The 18,175-nt window shown below is 38.8% G+C and overlaps 1 protein-coding gene across 1 annotated transcript in view; it reads right to left on the reverse strand.

The window, feature by feature from the left end:
- The window catches only part of LOC133242595 (dachshund homolog 2-like), a 362,765-nt gene extending 357,705 nt beyond the window's left edge, over positions 1-5,060 (reverse strand). Inside the window, exon 1 of the mRNA XM_061408775.1 lies at positions 4,369-5,060. Coding sequence (XP_061264759.1) covers positions 4,369-4,883 — 515 coding nt within the window. The 5' untranslated portion in view covers positions 4,884-5,060. The remainder of the gene's footprint in view (positions 1-4,368) is intronic.
- Positions 5,061-18,175: the final 13,115 nt, after the last annotated feature.

Genomic DNA, 18,175 nt, shown 5'->3' on the forward strand with positions numbered 1-18,175 from the left:
TCAAAAATTTGATTTTGCTTAACTTTACAATGAATGAAAACATCTATTTTCAAAGTTGTTATGCTTTGTGGATTATGAACTATATTCATCAAGTGTGAATACAAAGCCAAACTCTTTGACTATTTTAAAATATTTGTAGTATTTGAAAGTAGTAGTTTTAAATTGTTGTAAAAGTCACTATAAGTCACAAAAAGTTATTCTAACATGGAAGCCCATTTATGTTCTGTTCACACACAGTCAGAATAACAATAAACCATGACTTAATTAAATTTTTAATTAAAAACTGAATTATATTAATTTGAATATATGTTGAATGTCTCCAAATGCATTAAAATATTTTCTTAGTCATACATTGTGGTCTCAGCATCCATTTAACTATATGTAAATAACTGAATAACATTTAATCAGTTGGTCCTCAAATGAAATTAAATGCTGATTATGAAATCTGACAATGTTACTTTTATAGAGATAGGTAGATAAACAGAGATAACAATAAAATGTTTTGGTTGCTTTTTCATATTTATTGAATAACAATTTTTAATTTAATATTTTACTGCTATATTAAACTTTGAAGAATTCAGTAAGGAAAATCCATTGCATAAGAGTGAGATACTTTAGACATTTGCTTTCTGAATCGGCCCGGACTCTATAATATTAAAACTCTAAGTTCTCTTGGACAAGAAATGGAAAATAATCACAGTGCTTCATCTGCAAAAACAAAGATCTAAAACAAGATAACAAGTTTTCCTATTTGGTTTGGGTATTTTTAATCATCATTTTCTTAATAACCCTCAAAATAATCTTCTTTACAATTAATTTCTGAAGCTAAGGGGCATCAAGGAAAAATACCTGGATAGCCATTTTCAAATGCAGCGATATAAAGCCTGACATTTAATAGAACAATGAATATTCAAGAGTTTCAGTCTTTCCATTCTCTAGTAGCTGAGGCAAGTATTATTCTCCAACGACTTTTCTGGGAAGAGAACTGTGAATATTTCAATAATTAGTTAATAAAAGTTGTTAATATAAGGCACTGATTTAGCTATTTTTGTGACTTTCAGTACTATCAAAGAAATAATTATGTAAGTATTTTACTCATTGATTTTCAGTGGCAACACCTCAAGGTCTCTGAAAATGACCAGTTTTAAAGTGGTCTATTTTGTTTGTTCTGGAATAGTGTAGGAAGCATTCCAAATTAAAATATCCTATATTAGGCCTTGTATCCTTCCATAGTTATCTGACAAAGAAGGACAGAAATGTTTATTATGTAGGAAAAGAAAATTGCCAACAACACCATTACAGATAGGCCTTCCATTCAACAATACAGTTTGGAGATTGATCCATTAGGAGATGAAGGTGAATCGCTTTTTTCAAATAAGAACAGTAGTATGTAGGTGTTCCTTGCACTTCTCCCCTCTTTTAGCTTAAAGTGCTAGGAAATCATGAGTCCTAAATGACAATTCTCTTTAGCCAAGTCTCCACTGGTATATTGCTCATCTTCTTTGGGCATCTCTATAAGCTCCTCTGATCCATCTTTCACTCCATTTTATGACATCATTCTGCTCATATCCTATATCTCTTTTCTCTTACTGTCTCCATCTCATCTACTTTATGTTGTCTCTCTTGGGCCTCATTCTTATTTACATCCTTCACCTTTCTTTTCACTGAATAGAAAAGTCATGGAAGTAATGTTTACTTAAATACTAATTTCACAGATGGAAGGAATGATTTAAGGTACACACATCTGTAAATAATGTTACCTCAAGTCATAAGGCATCCATTATAAGCATTATCATATTTTGTAGTTTTTTAACTATATGATTATGAGGACAAAATGTGGTAATGTTAATTAGATTTTTTCCAGAAATTTTGAGCATTTTTTTTTACTGTCTAGAAATTGCAACATAGGGGTTTCTAGTAGTTTTCCTCATCTTTATTTATAGATTGAATTCATAGAATATATTTCATAAATTTTTTCAATTACATATTGCAACACTTGTAACACAATTATAGAATATGTATGTAATAAAATACTCATAAAGAAAAACTGCAGTAGAAAGCACATTCATCATATTCCAGATATGTTTCCTCTTATATTTTTAATATTTATCTATCACTTTTACATGTGCACATACACAAAAGCAATCTAAGCCCTCAAAAAAGTTGGCACTATAAATGCTTGATAAGGAATAAGTAAAACATAACAATAGAAATAATAACCTAAAACACATCATATAACAGGGTTCAAAAATAGCATAAGAACACTTGACTCTGGATACAGGGAAATTTATTATTTTTTCCTTTAGTAAGTAGCTCTAATAAAAATTAAAGTTTCTATTTACAGAGGGAAGCATCAAAATCACATTAAAGTGTTAATCTATTTATTTTTTTAATGAAAATTATAGATTTTGCTCAAAGGTGTGTAAATTATTTATTAAAGAAAGTATAATTTCCTATGTGTAATAATTGTTCATTTCTCTTTAAGAGTGGGCATTTGCAAGAGAAACCAGGGAAAGGAGAAAGGAGGAGGACAGAAGATAGGTTTTCAGGTCTACAATTGTTCAAGTCTTTTCAAATGACAACAAATAAACTAGATGACCCTCATCTGAAGTCCCTGGTAATCCTCTGAGTTTAGGTATTAATAAAGTGCTTTGTGGTCAAAATAAAATATCCTTTCTACTCTTAAAACCTATCATTGCTTCTTTTATTGAGGGAACAGGTATCCTTTGTGTTTTAAAGCAATCTATCTTCCTTAAGAAAATGTGGTCTAATAAGCCAGGTTTTTAAGCCCCAGATATGATTCAGGTAGGAGTTCTTATATGAATAGGTTTCTGCTTAATTGCTAGAACCCAGGAGAACACTGCTCAAAGAGAAAAGAAGAAAAACAAAGGGTTCCCTTGTAAGTTCTGTAGCATTATCTTATTGTAGCAGTCAGCAACAGTTTGTCTACAAGTTGCCAGTATACTTCGACTATGCATAGTAATTTGGATTTTACAGCAGATGTGTCAATTGGGTCAGTTTTGGTTCATAAACCCAGAGATCTTATGATTTAAAGTTGCATTGTGAGAAAATCTACCTCTGCAGATGTTTTATGCAAAATGATAAACAGCAGTGCTGTTTCACAACAAAACAGTTTGCCCCCTTTAGCTTGGTGATGGTGGTTTGGTTTATATGCTAATCACATCTACCAAATGTGCACTTTCCTAACAGATATTATTATACTAGAGATGGAATAAATACTAAGAAAACTAATTTAAAAGTCTTTAAAATATTATACATGTTTCAATGCCATTTTCCCTAATTATCCCACCCTCTAAAATTAAATGATCTTGAATATACTTTACTTTCTTAAAACTCAAACATTGAATAAAATTTGCTTATGGACATATGCAAATAAATATTTGTTCTACAATGTAATTCTAAGCTGTGCTACGAAGGAGGTGCATTTACAACCAGAGAAGCTGACCATCATCATTTAGGGAATCCTCTCTTTGGGGGAATGGGATCCTTCCAATTATTTGCCTGGGGGAAGAGCTGAAAGCATCTTCTCCAGAAAACCTACCAATTTTTATTGCACTCCCCACCCGGTCCCGGCTCCGCCGCTCATGCCCCACATTGCCCTCTGCAGATTACCCAAAGGGTCGATCCCAGGAAAGTTACACTTGCCATCGTTCTTTAAAAAAAAAAAAAAAGGCTCCATCGACTTTCCTGTATCGTGTACGGGGAAGCTTTGCGCAGCAGGCATGAGCACTCATCTTTATGAGCTCGTTCTGGCTCTCTCTCACAGACAGACACACACACCACCACCACCACTACCACCATCACACACCAACGCATTCTCACAACAAACATACAGGTTGGGGAACGAATCATCCTCTGGGATGGATTCTAGACTTCCGACCCTCTGCATCCCCCAAATGCTGTGTTCTGGATTGCTAGCTTAGGAGCACAGTTTACAGCTAAGCCAGCCCTCTACTCCGGAAAGCCCTTGGTGTCCGTGTTCAGGAGAAAAATCTATCAGACCCGTATGGCCACAAATGAGCAGGAAAGAAAACCAAATAGAGAAATTAACAAATAATCACAAGCAGCCAGAACGCCATGCAAGATAAGGGCGAAAGGCTGGAAACTTTCAGTACAGGACCGCAAACTGAAGTTTGTACGAGACTTTCTTAGACCCAAGCCCTGCCCCTGAGCTCGGACTAGAAGCGACAGGAAATTAATGAGTTTTTCCAGTCCTCTTTTTCCCACCGACTTAGAGCCTAAAGAGTAGAGCAAGCTAGTTAAAACTCACTCTACAAAGTTGGAAGAGGATGAGACACGCAGAAGAGGGCAAAGGGGGAAGAGAAAGCTAAGAAACGAGAATCTCACCTGGCATTGGTACAATCGATGAACAAAGTTTCGAAGTCTTTCCTGGTGATGAGTTTGCAGCGGTTGACCCCGGGCTGGATGGCCCCCAGCCCGCGGAGGATCCGGACCTGCTCAACAGTACACACCACCGGGGATATGTCCAGTCTCTTCAGCTTGGTGTACACCGTATGCAACCCTCCCACCAGGTGTTTGAGGAAGAGATCAAAGACTTGAGGCAGGCAAATCAGTTCCTGGCCGTCCATCAGGAAGGAAGCCACCTTTACCCCATGCATGTCGACCATCCGGCACTCGTTGGTGTTGGTATTGCCGCTGCCTGCGCTGGTACTACCGACCCCTCCACCCCCGGCGCTGCCGCCGTGGTTATTGGCCATGAAACTGTTGATCATACTGGGGGTGAGACGAGGGGGCTCTCCAGGCGTCGAGTACAGAGGTTCCGCCCGAAACAAGCCCCCCGGGACGCCTGCGCCGCTGGAAGTTGCAGAGATTACTGGAGGTGCGGAGACAGCCATGGTCATTCAGTCTCAAATCTTTGGTCTTCAGGCCTTTGCTTTCTCGCTCAGTCTCCTCTAGGTCCCCTACTACCCTCTCCCTCACTCTCTCACTCTCTCTGGCTCGCTTACGCTCGCTCCGAACTGTTTGCAAGTCTACGGTAGCGGAGCTCACGCTACGCTCAAGCTCACTCACCACCCTGCAAACTGAGCTGCCTGGATCTGCTGCGGCCCGAAACCCCACCCCCACCACACCCCCTCCCGAGACTGGCAGCGCCCCCCAGCCAATGGGTTCCAACCCGTAGGCTCCAGAGCGCGCCGAATGGCTGACGCCCGTGAGTAGGTGGAGACTCCCTGGCCAGCCTCCGGACTACCTGAGGCAGTTAGGGGCCAGCCGGTGAATGAGGATGGAGCCGGAGAAGGGGGCAGTGCATTTCCTCAGCTTCAAGCCTAGCAGTCTGATAGAGAACATCGAGTTGTTATGCAGACCTCCCAAAGTGGCCTCGGACACCGAACTACTCCCCTTGGCGCCCCAAGAGTGTCGAGGTGGGAACACAAAGAGGAATTCCAGACTGTTCCTCGCCCCAATCTGGGCCACCCCGCACCCGGGTTCAATCAAGGAAAGGGAGATGCCAGCTCCAATTCATTTGCACATTGTTCTTAAACTCAGCAGGGGCTAAGAAACGGCTTTGCCCAACTTGCAAGGGGAAGAATCCAGTGAGTTCCAAAGTAAACAGCCTTCTCCTGCCCACCTGGCGCGCTTGGTGTAAGTTCTCCCACAACCAGTGCACAAAGAAACTAGCGTCCAATACCGCACTCAAATCACAGTTGCGGGTTTTTAATACGCTCCTACGCTCTGACAATCAGGAGGCGCAGAGAGCTTGTGAACATTTTGGAAAACAGCAGAATTGGTATTTGGGTGGCGGACGGACACCTCTTTCTACAGAACTTCCGCCACGGTGTCCTGAACAGACTCGGCTTTCTGCGTAGCCATCCCTTAATTTCAAGATTGTCGCGTCCCATTCTCGGCTAAAATTGATAAGAAAAGTTCCTTTATGACTCAAGACAGTCACTACAGAATATGAGAGAAGAGCGAAGGTTTGTGCTCTTTAATACTGCATTTTCTTCCTTCGTCCGTGGGCTTGGATGGTTCAGTGATTAGAGCTCCACGTCCTGAACTGTAGTTCAAAATTTCTCCTCCCCTACTTGTCAAGTGTCCCTAAACGCACTGTAGAGCTCATAATGAGCAAAATGTCTAGACAAGGTAGGTTCCAGGGCAAAGGCAGGGGTCTCTTCCACAGTCACATGGTGGTTAGATCACTGTAGCAAAGTTGTTTAAAGACTCCTTGTCGACCTTTCAGTTCTTTGATATCAAGCCATTTCTTCTCCTGTAGTCCTCTCCTCTAGAGGCTGTTATTTGGAAAGTGAAAGCCATGCTTTCCTTTCCTTACAAAACTTAAAAAACAAAAGGAAATGCTTTCATTTCCTTATCAATGATACAACTAAGACGACTTCTCCAATACTCTTACAGAATGTAAATAATTTTAGGAACTTACTGAATTTTATTCCCATCTCCTTGTACTTAACAGTGTCAAAGAGTAGGAATAAGCGGGCTTTCCCCCAATGAGTTGCTAAGTTGGACTCTCTTGCAACCTCAGGGACTGTAAACCGCCAAGCTCCTCTGTCCATGGGATTTCCCAGGCAAGAATACTGGAGTGGGTTGCCATTTCCTTCTCCAGGGGGAAAAAAAAAAAAATAGTAATCTTCCCGACCCAGGGGGTCTTTCCCACCCAGGGATCCAACCGGTGTCTACTGAGCCATCAGGGACGCCCTTCAGTTCAGTTCAGTTCAGTCGCTCAGTCGTGTCCGACTCCCTGCGACCCCATGAATCGCAACACGCCAGGCCTCCCTGTCCATCACCAACTCCCAGAGTTCACTGAGACTCACGTCCATCGAGTCAGAGATGCCATCCAGCCATCTCATCCTCTGTCGTCCCCTTCTCCTCCTGCCCCCAATCCCTCCCAGCATCAGAGTCTTTTCCAATGAGTCAGCTCTTAATAATACATAAATGTCCTAAATTAGATTTATCAGCCTCTCTCTTCAATACATTTTCTCCTTTTGTCTTTTCATCAACCAAGTAATAAGAATTGTCCCTTGAGTCACTTTAAAGTTTCATTTTTAATTGTATGGAGTCAAAATGGTAAGATGTTATGATGATTCTTTTTGGAATACTGTGAAAAGTGACTCTAACATAATAGGCTGGAATGGGTGCAGCCACAAAATACTTGTAAAAGACATTGAATTGGTCTTGCTAGTTTGCTACTGTTGTGGAAAGAAAAGAAGGAGCAAAAAGAGACAATTGAAAAAGACAAGTACAGGCAGAAAAAACTTCCACAAAAAGTGGAGGTTTTCAAAAAAGAATAGAAAAGCACTAACAGAAATGTTGGTGTTTACAAGTTTTTTTAAAGATAAATCCAAATTGTGTTCAACAAGTTTTTTGATTTAGAAATGTCTATTAAGCTGTGTGCTGAAATAACTTTGATAACTGATTTTGATTGAAGTTTCAAGATGAATAAGTTTGACTTTAAAAGGGAAGTGTTTTTGGTTTTGAGGTTTTTTTTTTTTTTTTAAGAAATTTCTCTAACTGCATTAAAAATCCCAAGGCCAAGCTGCTCTCTTGTGTATTGCTGTACTTAAATTATCAAATCTTTTTTATTCACACAGTGGTTTGAAGTTTTCAGGAATAGGATGTTGCACAGATGTTTTGATGTTTCAAATTTAAATTATGATATATCAAAAAGAAAATTAGAAGTCAGGTTGCAAGCACTATTTGTAATAGTGAAAAACAAACATGTGAACAACTTTTGAACAGGCTCAAACTAGATATGTCATATACTCAATGTGTCGTATACTCAATGTGATATATCAGATATGTAGTTGTATTTTAATTATGACCAGAGATTAATGTTCAAATTCTAGTAGAAATACTGGAGACTAAAATTGGTCATTTGATCATTGAAGGGTTAATGTCCCTTGAATGCTTGAAATACACAAAAGATACTTCACTTCATTATTTGAATCCCCTCCTATCTGCAGCCTTATAGAAAATAAACTTGGTAATTTTCATAAGAGATACTTGTAATTTAAAGATTTAGTCAGTTAGATCTAATAGGCCATGTGTTGTCTCTGGGTTTTCTTAATATTTTGATTACTCTATTTCTTCTTTTATTATTATCTAGATTTTGAGATTGAGACAATCAAATTCCACATGGAGAGTTTGTTTTCATCCCTTTCTGACTATAATGTCTTCCATAAACCAAACAGATTTCTAAATAAGGCTGGGTTTCTTTTATTTTTAGGGCTGGGTTTCTACAAGGCCAGAGGAAGCCTTGCATGTCAACACCCAATAAGCTGGAATTGCATGAAACAGTATAAAATCATAAAGGTTCCAGTAAATGGAAAACCCTTGGCAGATGATTCTCTATGGAGAGCTGCTGCTGCTGCTGCTGCTAAGTAGCTTCAGTAGTGTCCGACTCTGTGCGACCCCATAGACGGCAGCCCACCAGGCTCCAACGTCCCTGGGATTCTCCAGGCAAGAACACTGGAGTGGGTTGCCATTTCCTTCTCCAATGCATGAAAGTGAAAAGTGAAAGTTAAGTTGCTCAGCCGTGTCTGACTCTTCGCGACCCCATGGACTGCAGCCTATCAGGCTCCTCCTTCCATGGGATTTTCCAGGCAAGAATACTGGAGTGGGGTGCCTTTGCCTTCTCCGTCTATGGAGAGAGGCACTAACAAAACTATGGAAATACTCAAAGTGTGTGAATTCCAGACACTCCAGCAACTAAGAACAAAATTAATATGAACAGATATCATATCTTATCAGAACAAAAAGTTCTAGATGCCACTATTTAGTGGAATGATTTGGGCCTAAATGTAGCTTCTCATAAACTGAAATGCTGTAATCTTCTGAGATTTAATTAGCAATTGACGTTTACTCCTAATTCATGCTCAGTTTGGAGGAGGAGCTCATTTGTGACTTTAAGCAAAACATTCCACTTTGTTCCACATTGTCAGTGAAAGCAGGTACTATTTTGATTAAAAATAAATAAATACATTGGCAGTCTAATGCAGGATTAGGAAATGTCCAGAACCATTTGAAGGGGGTGGCTTTTACAATGGGCACTCAAACAAAACCCAAGGTAATGAATGGTATTATTTGAAACCTTCAGCCCACTGAGGGTTTGTGGGCTCTAATATGGCCTCTAATCAGAACCTCTCAGGAGCCCTCTAAGGTTCATTTTCAAGCAAACAATAAAAGGAAGTTGACTGGGCAAGGCAATAAATGTGAAATTAAAGCATTCATATAATCAAGAGTTTAACAAGCTAGGGCCTATAGGTATACCCTCACTCAAAGGAATATATGGTTTCCTAGGAAACTAGCTGTAAAATGACCTTCTATAATATAAATTCTTTTTTTCACTCGGTTCAAAATTAAATTGAATATGAGTTCCAAGGGAGGCAAAGATGGAGAAGGGGGACCACTGGAGCAAGAAGAAAACTGGTCAAAACGTAAGGAGTAACACTTAAAATCAGATGCTCAAAGGAAAAAAAAAATGAACATTTACTAATTGAAATATAAAAAGAAACTCTCAAAGCACCGCAGAAAGTATAAGCACTTGTCAACTTTCAACATATCATGCCCCAACCTGCACTTTTCTAGGAAAGAAGATATGTCGACTTTAATTCCATCTCTGTCTCTCTATGTATTGTTCATTTTTAAATCTTTTGCTTTTTACTGTTCAAATTCAAGCCATTCTAACTTCAGCTGGACTCCCACTGCTACTTAGTATCCTTTTATTCATTTTGTTACCTCCCTGTTGAATTTCCTGCAGCAGCAACTCCAACCCTTTTCTACTCTGCAAATAACCCTCCTCCCTCCTTCTTTTCAACTATTGCCTCCTACTTCTCTATGATTTTACCACAAAGTTATTCAAAAGGAACTCCCTCAACCTCTCTCTTCCTCTAAAAAGCTTTGTCTGTATTCTCTCTTATCTTCTACTCCCTCCCTCATTCCTCAGAAAATAAGTCTTCTCTACCGCCTTCACTGATTTTCATGACCCCCTTCTCCTCGAAGTCACTAGTCTACCAAATGTATCCCCATCACTCTCTTTGGCATCTCCAATATCTCCCTCTCTACTTGATCTTTCCCCTTTTATTATTAAAAATGTTGAAGGCTGGGAATCCTTAAGACAGGTAAAACTTTCCTCAGCTTCAACCAGTGCCTCTCAGAGTGTGGTCTTTGGACCACTCAGTTCAGTTTAGTTCAGTTCAGTCGCTCAGTCGTGTCCGACTCTTTGCGACCCCATGAATCACAGCATGCCAGGCCTTCCTGTCCATCACCAACTCCCGGAGTTCACTCAAACTCATGTGCATAGAGTCGGTAATGCCATCCAGCCATCTCATCCTCTGTCATCCCCTTCTCCTCCTGCCCCCAATCCCTCCCAGCATCAGAGTCTTTTCCAATGAGTCAACTCATTGCATGAGGTGGCCAAAGTATTGGAGTTTCAGCTTCAGCATCATTCCTTCCAAAGAAATCCCAGGGCTGATCTCCTTTAGGACGGATTGGTTGGACCTCCTTGCAGTCCAAAGGACTCTCAAGAGTCTTCTCCAACACCACAGTTCAAAAGCATCAATTCTTGAGCGCTCAGCCTTCTTCACAGTCCAACTGTCACATCCATACATGAGCACTGGAAAAACCATAGCCTTGACTAGATGGACCTTTGTTGGCAAAGTAATGTCTCTGCTTTTGAATATGCTATCTAGGTTGGTCATAACTTCCCTTTCAAGGAATAAGTGTCTTTTAATTTCATGATTGCAATCACTATCTGCAGTGATTTTGGAGCCCAAAAAAATAAAGTCTGACAATGTTTCCACTGTTTCCCCATCTATGTCCCATGAAGTGATGGGACCAGATGCCATGATCTTCGTTTTCTGAATGTTGAGCTTTAAGCCAACTTTTTCACTCTCCTCTTTCAGTTTCATCAAGAGGCTTTTTAGTTCCTCCTCACTTTCTATCATAAGGGTGGTGTCATCTGCATATCTGAGATTACTGATATTTCTCCTGGCAATCTTGATTTCAGATTGTGCTTCTTCCAGCCCAGCGTTTCTCATGATGTACTCTGCATATAAGTTAAATAAGCAGGGAGACAATATACAACCTTGATGTACTCCTTTTCCTGTTTGGAACCAGTCTGTTGTTCCATGTCCAGTTCTAACTGTTGCTTCCTGACCTGAATATAGGTTTCTCAAGAGGCAGGTCAAGTGCTCTGTTATTCCCATCTCTTTCAGAATTTTCCACATTTCATTTTGATCTACACAGTCAAAGGCTTTGGCATAGTCAATAAAGCAGAAATAGATGTTTTTCTGGAACTCTCTGGACCACTAGAATCAGCATTAATTGTCTGGCCTGACCCCAGACCAATCAAATGTGAAACTCTGGGAGTGAGGCCCAGTAATCTGCATTGTAAGAAACCCTGATGATTCCAAAGCCTGTAAAAGTTTGAGATCCACTTGCCTTGAAGTTGTCAACCTTTCACACACTTATTGGAAATCTATAATTGTTTCTCTTCTTCCTTACCAAACTTTCGTGCCTTAACCTTTTTCATGCTTAATTTGATTTCTGCTCACTACTTGACTGAAAGTAAATACTTTCACAGAGGTAATCATTGATCTCCTAAATGCCAAATTCAAAGTCATTTTCAAAATCCTAATCCTTTGAGATTCTACAGCTTTTTACACTACCGACATCATTCTCGAACACCTAGCCCTTGGCTTTCATGGCTCTCCAATAATCTGTTCCTCTTCTTCCTTACTCTCCTTTTCCTTTTCATGTCCTTGCTGTTGACACTAAATGCTAAAATGCCTAATGTCTATACTCTTATTTGTGGCAATTTAATTAACTTTATACAGCTTCAACAACCACCACTTTACAAATTACCCCAAGTCTTACTTCCAGCTTTGTTAAAACTCTGCTGGGAAATTGGGCATTTCCACTTGGATGTCCCATGGTCAGCTCAAACTCAGCATACCTCAAATTGATTAATTACCTATTTCCTTCAAATCTGTTCTTTGTTTTTCACTTCTAGTACTTCTTAATGCTTTCTCCATGTAGCTAGTCACCTGATAAAGAAACTTGGAAGAAACTTTTGATTTCTCTGTATCCATTATTCCCTCACCGAATCAGTCACTATGTTTCATGACTTCCCTTTCAGCAATATCTTTTTCCATTCTTTTCCATTCTCAATGTTGCCAACTTAGTTTTGTCTATTGTTTGTTGCTTCTACCATTACAATTACCTCTTACCTACGTACTTTCAGGTACTTCCTTCTCCAATCTAGTGAGTGTATCAGGTTCTTTTTTCTACAGTTTCAACTACTATTCAAATATCTTTATTATTAGCTCTCTGGCCATGAGATAAATTCCAAACTTTAAAGAGTGACATTTAACTTTATTGAGTTACTTTACATACTTTCCTCTCATACTCTTGACATGTTGCCTGTGCACTGGTAAATGGGTATTACTTTCTACAATTCTCAAACCCCTTATACCCTCCCATCTTGGTACTAATGCTTATGTCATTCTTTCCACATGGAATATGTTGCTGCATACCACCTCACCTCCTTTAAGACTTTACTCCAAGTGACCTTCATAAAGAGCTCCATTTTTTTTCTCAGCCAGAAATGAGCTCCCTCTGAACTAGTATATCACATTGTGCCTCTCTTAATGCAGCTAAAACATGCTGCCTTGTATTACAGTCTTTTGTATTAGGTTCTCTCATAGAATAAGGCTCGGTCAGGTTAGGGGTCACATGTTTCTAACCAATATGCCATTTCTTTTTTAATTGGAGTATAATTGGTTTGGAATGTTGTGTTGGTTTCTGCCATACTATAACACAAATCAGCCATAATTATATATATCCCCTCCCTCTTAAGCTGACTTCCTCTCTCCCATACCTCCCCTCTAGGCATTGTGGTTGGCTTTTGAAATGGAATATTGCATAGGACTGCCAACCACAATGCCTGGCTCATTGTAGATGCCCAAACATTTATTAAATGAATGATAGGTGATAATCATCCATAAGCTATTAAATTACATAAATTTTACCAATTCTGAAGCAGAGTCTAAGAGTTTGATGTGCATTAAAGATATATTCTTGTTAAAAAATGATTTGTTTATTAGTATCAATAGTTTCTGGATCATTTTAGTGATGGCTAAGTTCTCAGATTTCTTAAGAATTACTTCAATTTTTATTTATCTAAGCACTAATTTCATCACAAAATCTTTTTTAAATGTGATAAATTTACATTGTGTTATGTTTGCTTCTATGAACCCTAAAGAATCTGTTATACATGTGCAATGAATATAAAACAAAATAAATATAATAAAATATATTTAATTTACATATTTGTGTAATAAAACATTTAAGTCTCTGAAACCTTATTAAATTTTTTATTCTACATATTTTGTTTTATGTAAGGGTACCGACTTAAACTAAGGAAGTATGCCATTGAAATAACTATTGCTAATCATTGCTGAAAAATGTTAGAAATACAAAGCTAATGTAAATGTACTATTGTATGTAAAATAACAAGCTCTGGCTTGAGAGATAAAAAGAAAGACTCTACCCCTCTTTATCTTGCATAGGATAGAAATAGGTACCTTTCTCTGATGTGAGGAAAATGTAAACATGAGGGCGTTTATACTCCCAGAGGCCTCAGAAGGCAATTACTACCTTTTGTTGTTGTTATGTTTCCTCTGCAAAAGATGAGTAAAGAAAGCAAAAAATCTAAGTGTGGTGTTATTGAAAACATAGCTAAGGCCTTCCTTAGGTTTTGCTAGAACAATTCAGACAAAGATGACTGAATCATTTTTGGCTGAGCCAGACATCCTGGAGTGTGAAGTCAGGCAGTAATATAAACAAAGCTAGTGAAGGTGATGGAGCTTCTGCTGAGCTATTTCAAATCCTAAAAGATGATGCTGTTAAAGTGCTGCACTCAATATGCCAATCGCCCACTGGAGAAGGGAATGGCAAACCACTTCAGCATTGCCTTGAAAACCCCATGAACAGTATGAAAAGGCAAAAAGATATGACACAGATAGATGAACCCCCCAGGACAATAGATGTCCAATATGCCCCTAGCTATGAAATTAAAAGACACTTACTCCTTGAAAGAAAAGTTATGACCAACCTAGACAGCATATTGAAAAGCAGAGACATTACTTTGCCAACAAAGGTCCGTCTAGTCAAGGCTATGGTTTTTCCAGTGGTCATGTATGGATGTGAGAGTTGGACTGTGAAGAAAGCTGAGCACCGAAGAATTGATGCTTTTGAACTGTGGTGTTGGAGAAGACTATTGAGAGTCCCTTTGACTGCAAGGAGATCCAACCAGTCCATTCTGAAGGAGATCAGCCTTGGGATTTCTTTGGAAGGAATGATGCTAAAGCTGAAACTCCAGTACTTTGGCCACCTCATGCGAAGAGTTGACTCATTGGAAAGGACTCTGATGCTGGGAGGGATTGGGGGCAGGAGGAGAAGGGGACGACAGAGGATGAGATGGCTGGATGGCATCACTGACTCGATGGATGTGAGTCTGAGTGAACTCTGGGAGTTAGTGATGGACAGGGAGGCCTGGGGTGTTGTGATACATGGGGTCGCAAAGAGTCAGACATGACTGAGCGACTGAATTGAATTGAATTGAATGCCCCTAGAGAAGATCAGGGAAATAGCTCCAAAAAGAATGAAGAGGCTAAGGCAAAGCGGAAGTGATCCCCAGTTGTGGGTGTATCTGGTGGTGAAAATAAAGTCCAATGCTGTAAATGACAATATTGTATAGGAACCTGGAATTTTAGGTCCATTGTCTAAGTCACTCCAGTCGTGTCCAACTCTGTGTGAGCCCATAAATGGCAGCCCACCAGGCTCCCCCATCCCTGAGATTCTCCAGGCAAGAACACTGGAGTGGTTGTCATTTCCTTCTCCAATGCATGAAAGTGAAAAGTGAAAGTGAAGTCGCTCAGTCATGTCCGACTCTTAACGACCCCATGGACTATAGCCCACCAGGCTCCTCCGTCCGTGGGATTTTCCAGGCAAGAGTACTGGAGTGGGGTGCCATCGCCTTCTCCGTGCCATAAACCAAGGTAAATTTAGGTCCATGAACCAAGGTAAATTAGAAGTGATCAAGACTGAACATCAACATTTTATGAAATAGGCAAACTGAAATGAACTGGAATGGGAGAATTTAATTTAGATGACCATTATGTCTACTACTGTGGGCAACAACCCCTTAGAAGAAATGAAGTAGCCCTCATAAAAAAAAAAAAAAAATCTGACATGCAGTGTCTCACTGCAGTCTCAAAAACAACAGAATGATCTCAATTCGTTTCCAAGGCAAACCATTCAGCATCACAGTAATCCAAGTCTAACTTTGGGACACCCATGATGCAGGCAAAGGAGACAGGAGACATATTTGTCAGAGAACTTTTGCCTATAATCCTGCTTCTTCTTAGTCTATTTCCATTACTGCAATAATCTTCAAGTGCATAAATCTTTTTGTATAAACAAAAAAGCTACATATATGCCTGGCCCATAAAATAACTCAATTCTCAGTTAATTTTCAAGTTAGATGTAGAACATGGAATATTGTTCAGTGTCTCAACTTGTCCTGTGCTAAAGCAGAACTGATAATATTGACAGTGGACAGGAAAGCCAAGGAGACCCTGAACATATATACTCAATGTTCTTCTCTAGAAATTTCTATAAATGCATACATGTTCTAAGTTTCTGTGAACAGTAATTTATGTAGGTTATAAGAGATATGGAAAAACTAACAGGAAATAGGCTTCCAGAAAGAAGCTTATTCAAGTAATGGAAACCCAAACAGTACACCTTTACAATTAAGTGAGTTACATCCCCAGAAAGAAGTGGAGACAAATATAGGAAAGAGAGATTGTAATTCTCCAACACCCTTTTGCCAACTAGAATGCTGATTTCTCCTTTGTTTACACTTAGAATCATCCATTTTCTTTTTCTGAAAATGATTATGAAAATAGTTTCCTCTCAGAACTAAAAAGACAGCTATGGCTTGTGGTGTGGAATTCAGGTGATGGTATTAGGAGCAGTTTCACCATAGTTTTGGCTTTACTAGTATTACTGAAATCAAACTCAGTTTCATAGAAATCTTAAAGGTAGGAGAAATACTATCTTACACTGTAAAATAAATAAATAAATAAATCCCCCTGCTGTCTCCGAAGACCTACACCAAATAGAATAATTTGCTTTTATATTTCATTTATACATACAATATTAGATTGAGCCAAGACACCAAGCCAAGGGACTACTTGTGGCCTATGGGAAGAGAGAAGAACAATTATCAGGATAGCAATGCTAAGTAATGGAATTTGTTTCCACTATGAACTCCCCTCTTCCAGACACCCTGCTTACCTTATCCTACTCCCTAACCTGGACCCTGTGAATCATCACACTTGTTCTCACTACTCTCCTACAAGTCAAACTGTTGTAGTCAATATCCTCTAAGCCTACATTTCTCTTTTATATCTTCAAGCCTTTGTGTATGCTATTACTCTGCCTAAAATTATCTCAGCTTATGAAGATCTATCTTGCAAAGTATCAATATTTGGTCTGTTTTAAAGTCTTCCCTGACTGCCACAGGCAAAGGTGATACTACTTTCTTCAAAAAGCTTTAGAATACATTTCCATCATAAAAATTTCTAACATTTTTTTTCAAGATCAACATTTAGACAGCAAATATTTGTTGCAGTCCTATACTGTACACAAGATATTCTTTTAGGCAATGTGCAGGGTGTGTGTTTAAGTGCTGAAAACTGCACAGTTCTAAGAAGTTATGAATCATTGGTGATCTCATAGATATATTATTGAGCAGCATATCAAAATTAATGTAATCTTGCTTAAAACCTCACATTTCTTAGGCATCCTTTTAAAGGAGACAGAGTTGGTTTGATATTAATATCACAAGTACATTCTTATTTCAGTTTAGATCAACCTTTATTACTCAAATATTTTTTTTGTTGTTTTTAAATAAAAACTGATGAATTCAGATGTCTGTATATGGACAGGAAAATGAACCTTTCTTCTGTGTAATTAAGTGCATTGTTTCAATGTGTGCATAATGTAAAATCAATAAATAATGATTATCACTGATTGCAATTGCATGTTTTCATAATTTTATTGTCAGCCATAATAAATAATCAGTATATTTATCCTTCATTAAATTAGTGTGTCATTTCTATTATATATATCAGCAGTGAAGTAATTCATTGACATTTGTTTTTAATGTTTTAAAGACGGAATACCCCTTGTTAAGTAAAAGGAGTTACCAGAGATGTTTTTAATGATTGGCATTTATGGTGGTATCTTCATAAAGGTCTAATAAAGGCATTTATACTTCCTACAATAACTACATTTTAATCAATTATGAGCAACAATACTCAGGCATAAACTCTGTTGAAATAAATTGAGGAACTCTTGTTATGTTGTTCTATCACATTGAAAGCTTATCAATTAGCAGTGGTAGGCTATTCCTCCGCCCTTCTAAGATATTGCTGCGTACAGACTACGAACTATAAACATAGTTTCAGTTCAGTTCAGTCACTCAGTCGTGTCCGACTCCTCGCGACTCCATGGACTACAGCATGCTAGGTTTCCCTGTCCATCACCAACTCCTGGAGCTTGTTCAAACTCATGTTTATTGAGTTGGTGATGCCATCCAACTATTTCATCCTCTGTCGTCCTCTTCTCCTCCTGCCTTCAGTGTTTTCCAGCATCAGAGTCTTTTCCAATGAGTCGGTTTTTCACATCAGGCCGCCAAATTATTGGAGCTTCAGCTTCAGCATCAGTTCTTCCAATGAATATTCAGGACTGATTTCCTTTAGGATTGACAGGTTTGATCTCCTTGCAGCCCAAGGAACTCTCAAGAGTCTTCTCCAATACCAGAGTTCAAAAGCATCAATTCTTCGGTGCTCAGCTTTCTTTATGGTCCAACTCTCATAGCTTAATCAGTTTAAAACATAGTTTAGTCAGGCCAGAAATGAACAATGGAGAATTTTGTATTGAAGTCCACTTTTTAACACTTTGTAATTAGTCTTTTCACAAAAGCCATACTCTTGTAGTTTGTTAGTATCGAAGGCAAATAACAATAAAGGAATTCTCATATGGCATTATTTGACAAAGTCAATGAAACCTCACATTTTGTAAATGACAAAAATCTCTTAACTAAAGTAAGATT

The sequence above is a fragment of the Bos javanicus genome, chromosome X, assembly GCF_032452875.1.
Source record: "Bos javanicus breed banteng chromosome X, ARS-OSU_banteng_1.0, whole genome shotgun sequence".
In the NCBI taxonomy this organism is placed as follows: Eukaryota; Metazoa; Chordata; class Mammalia; order Artiodactyla; family Bovidae; genus Bos; species Bos javanicus.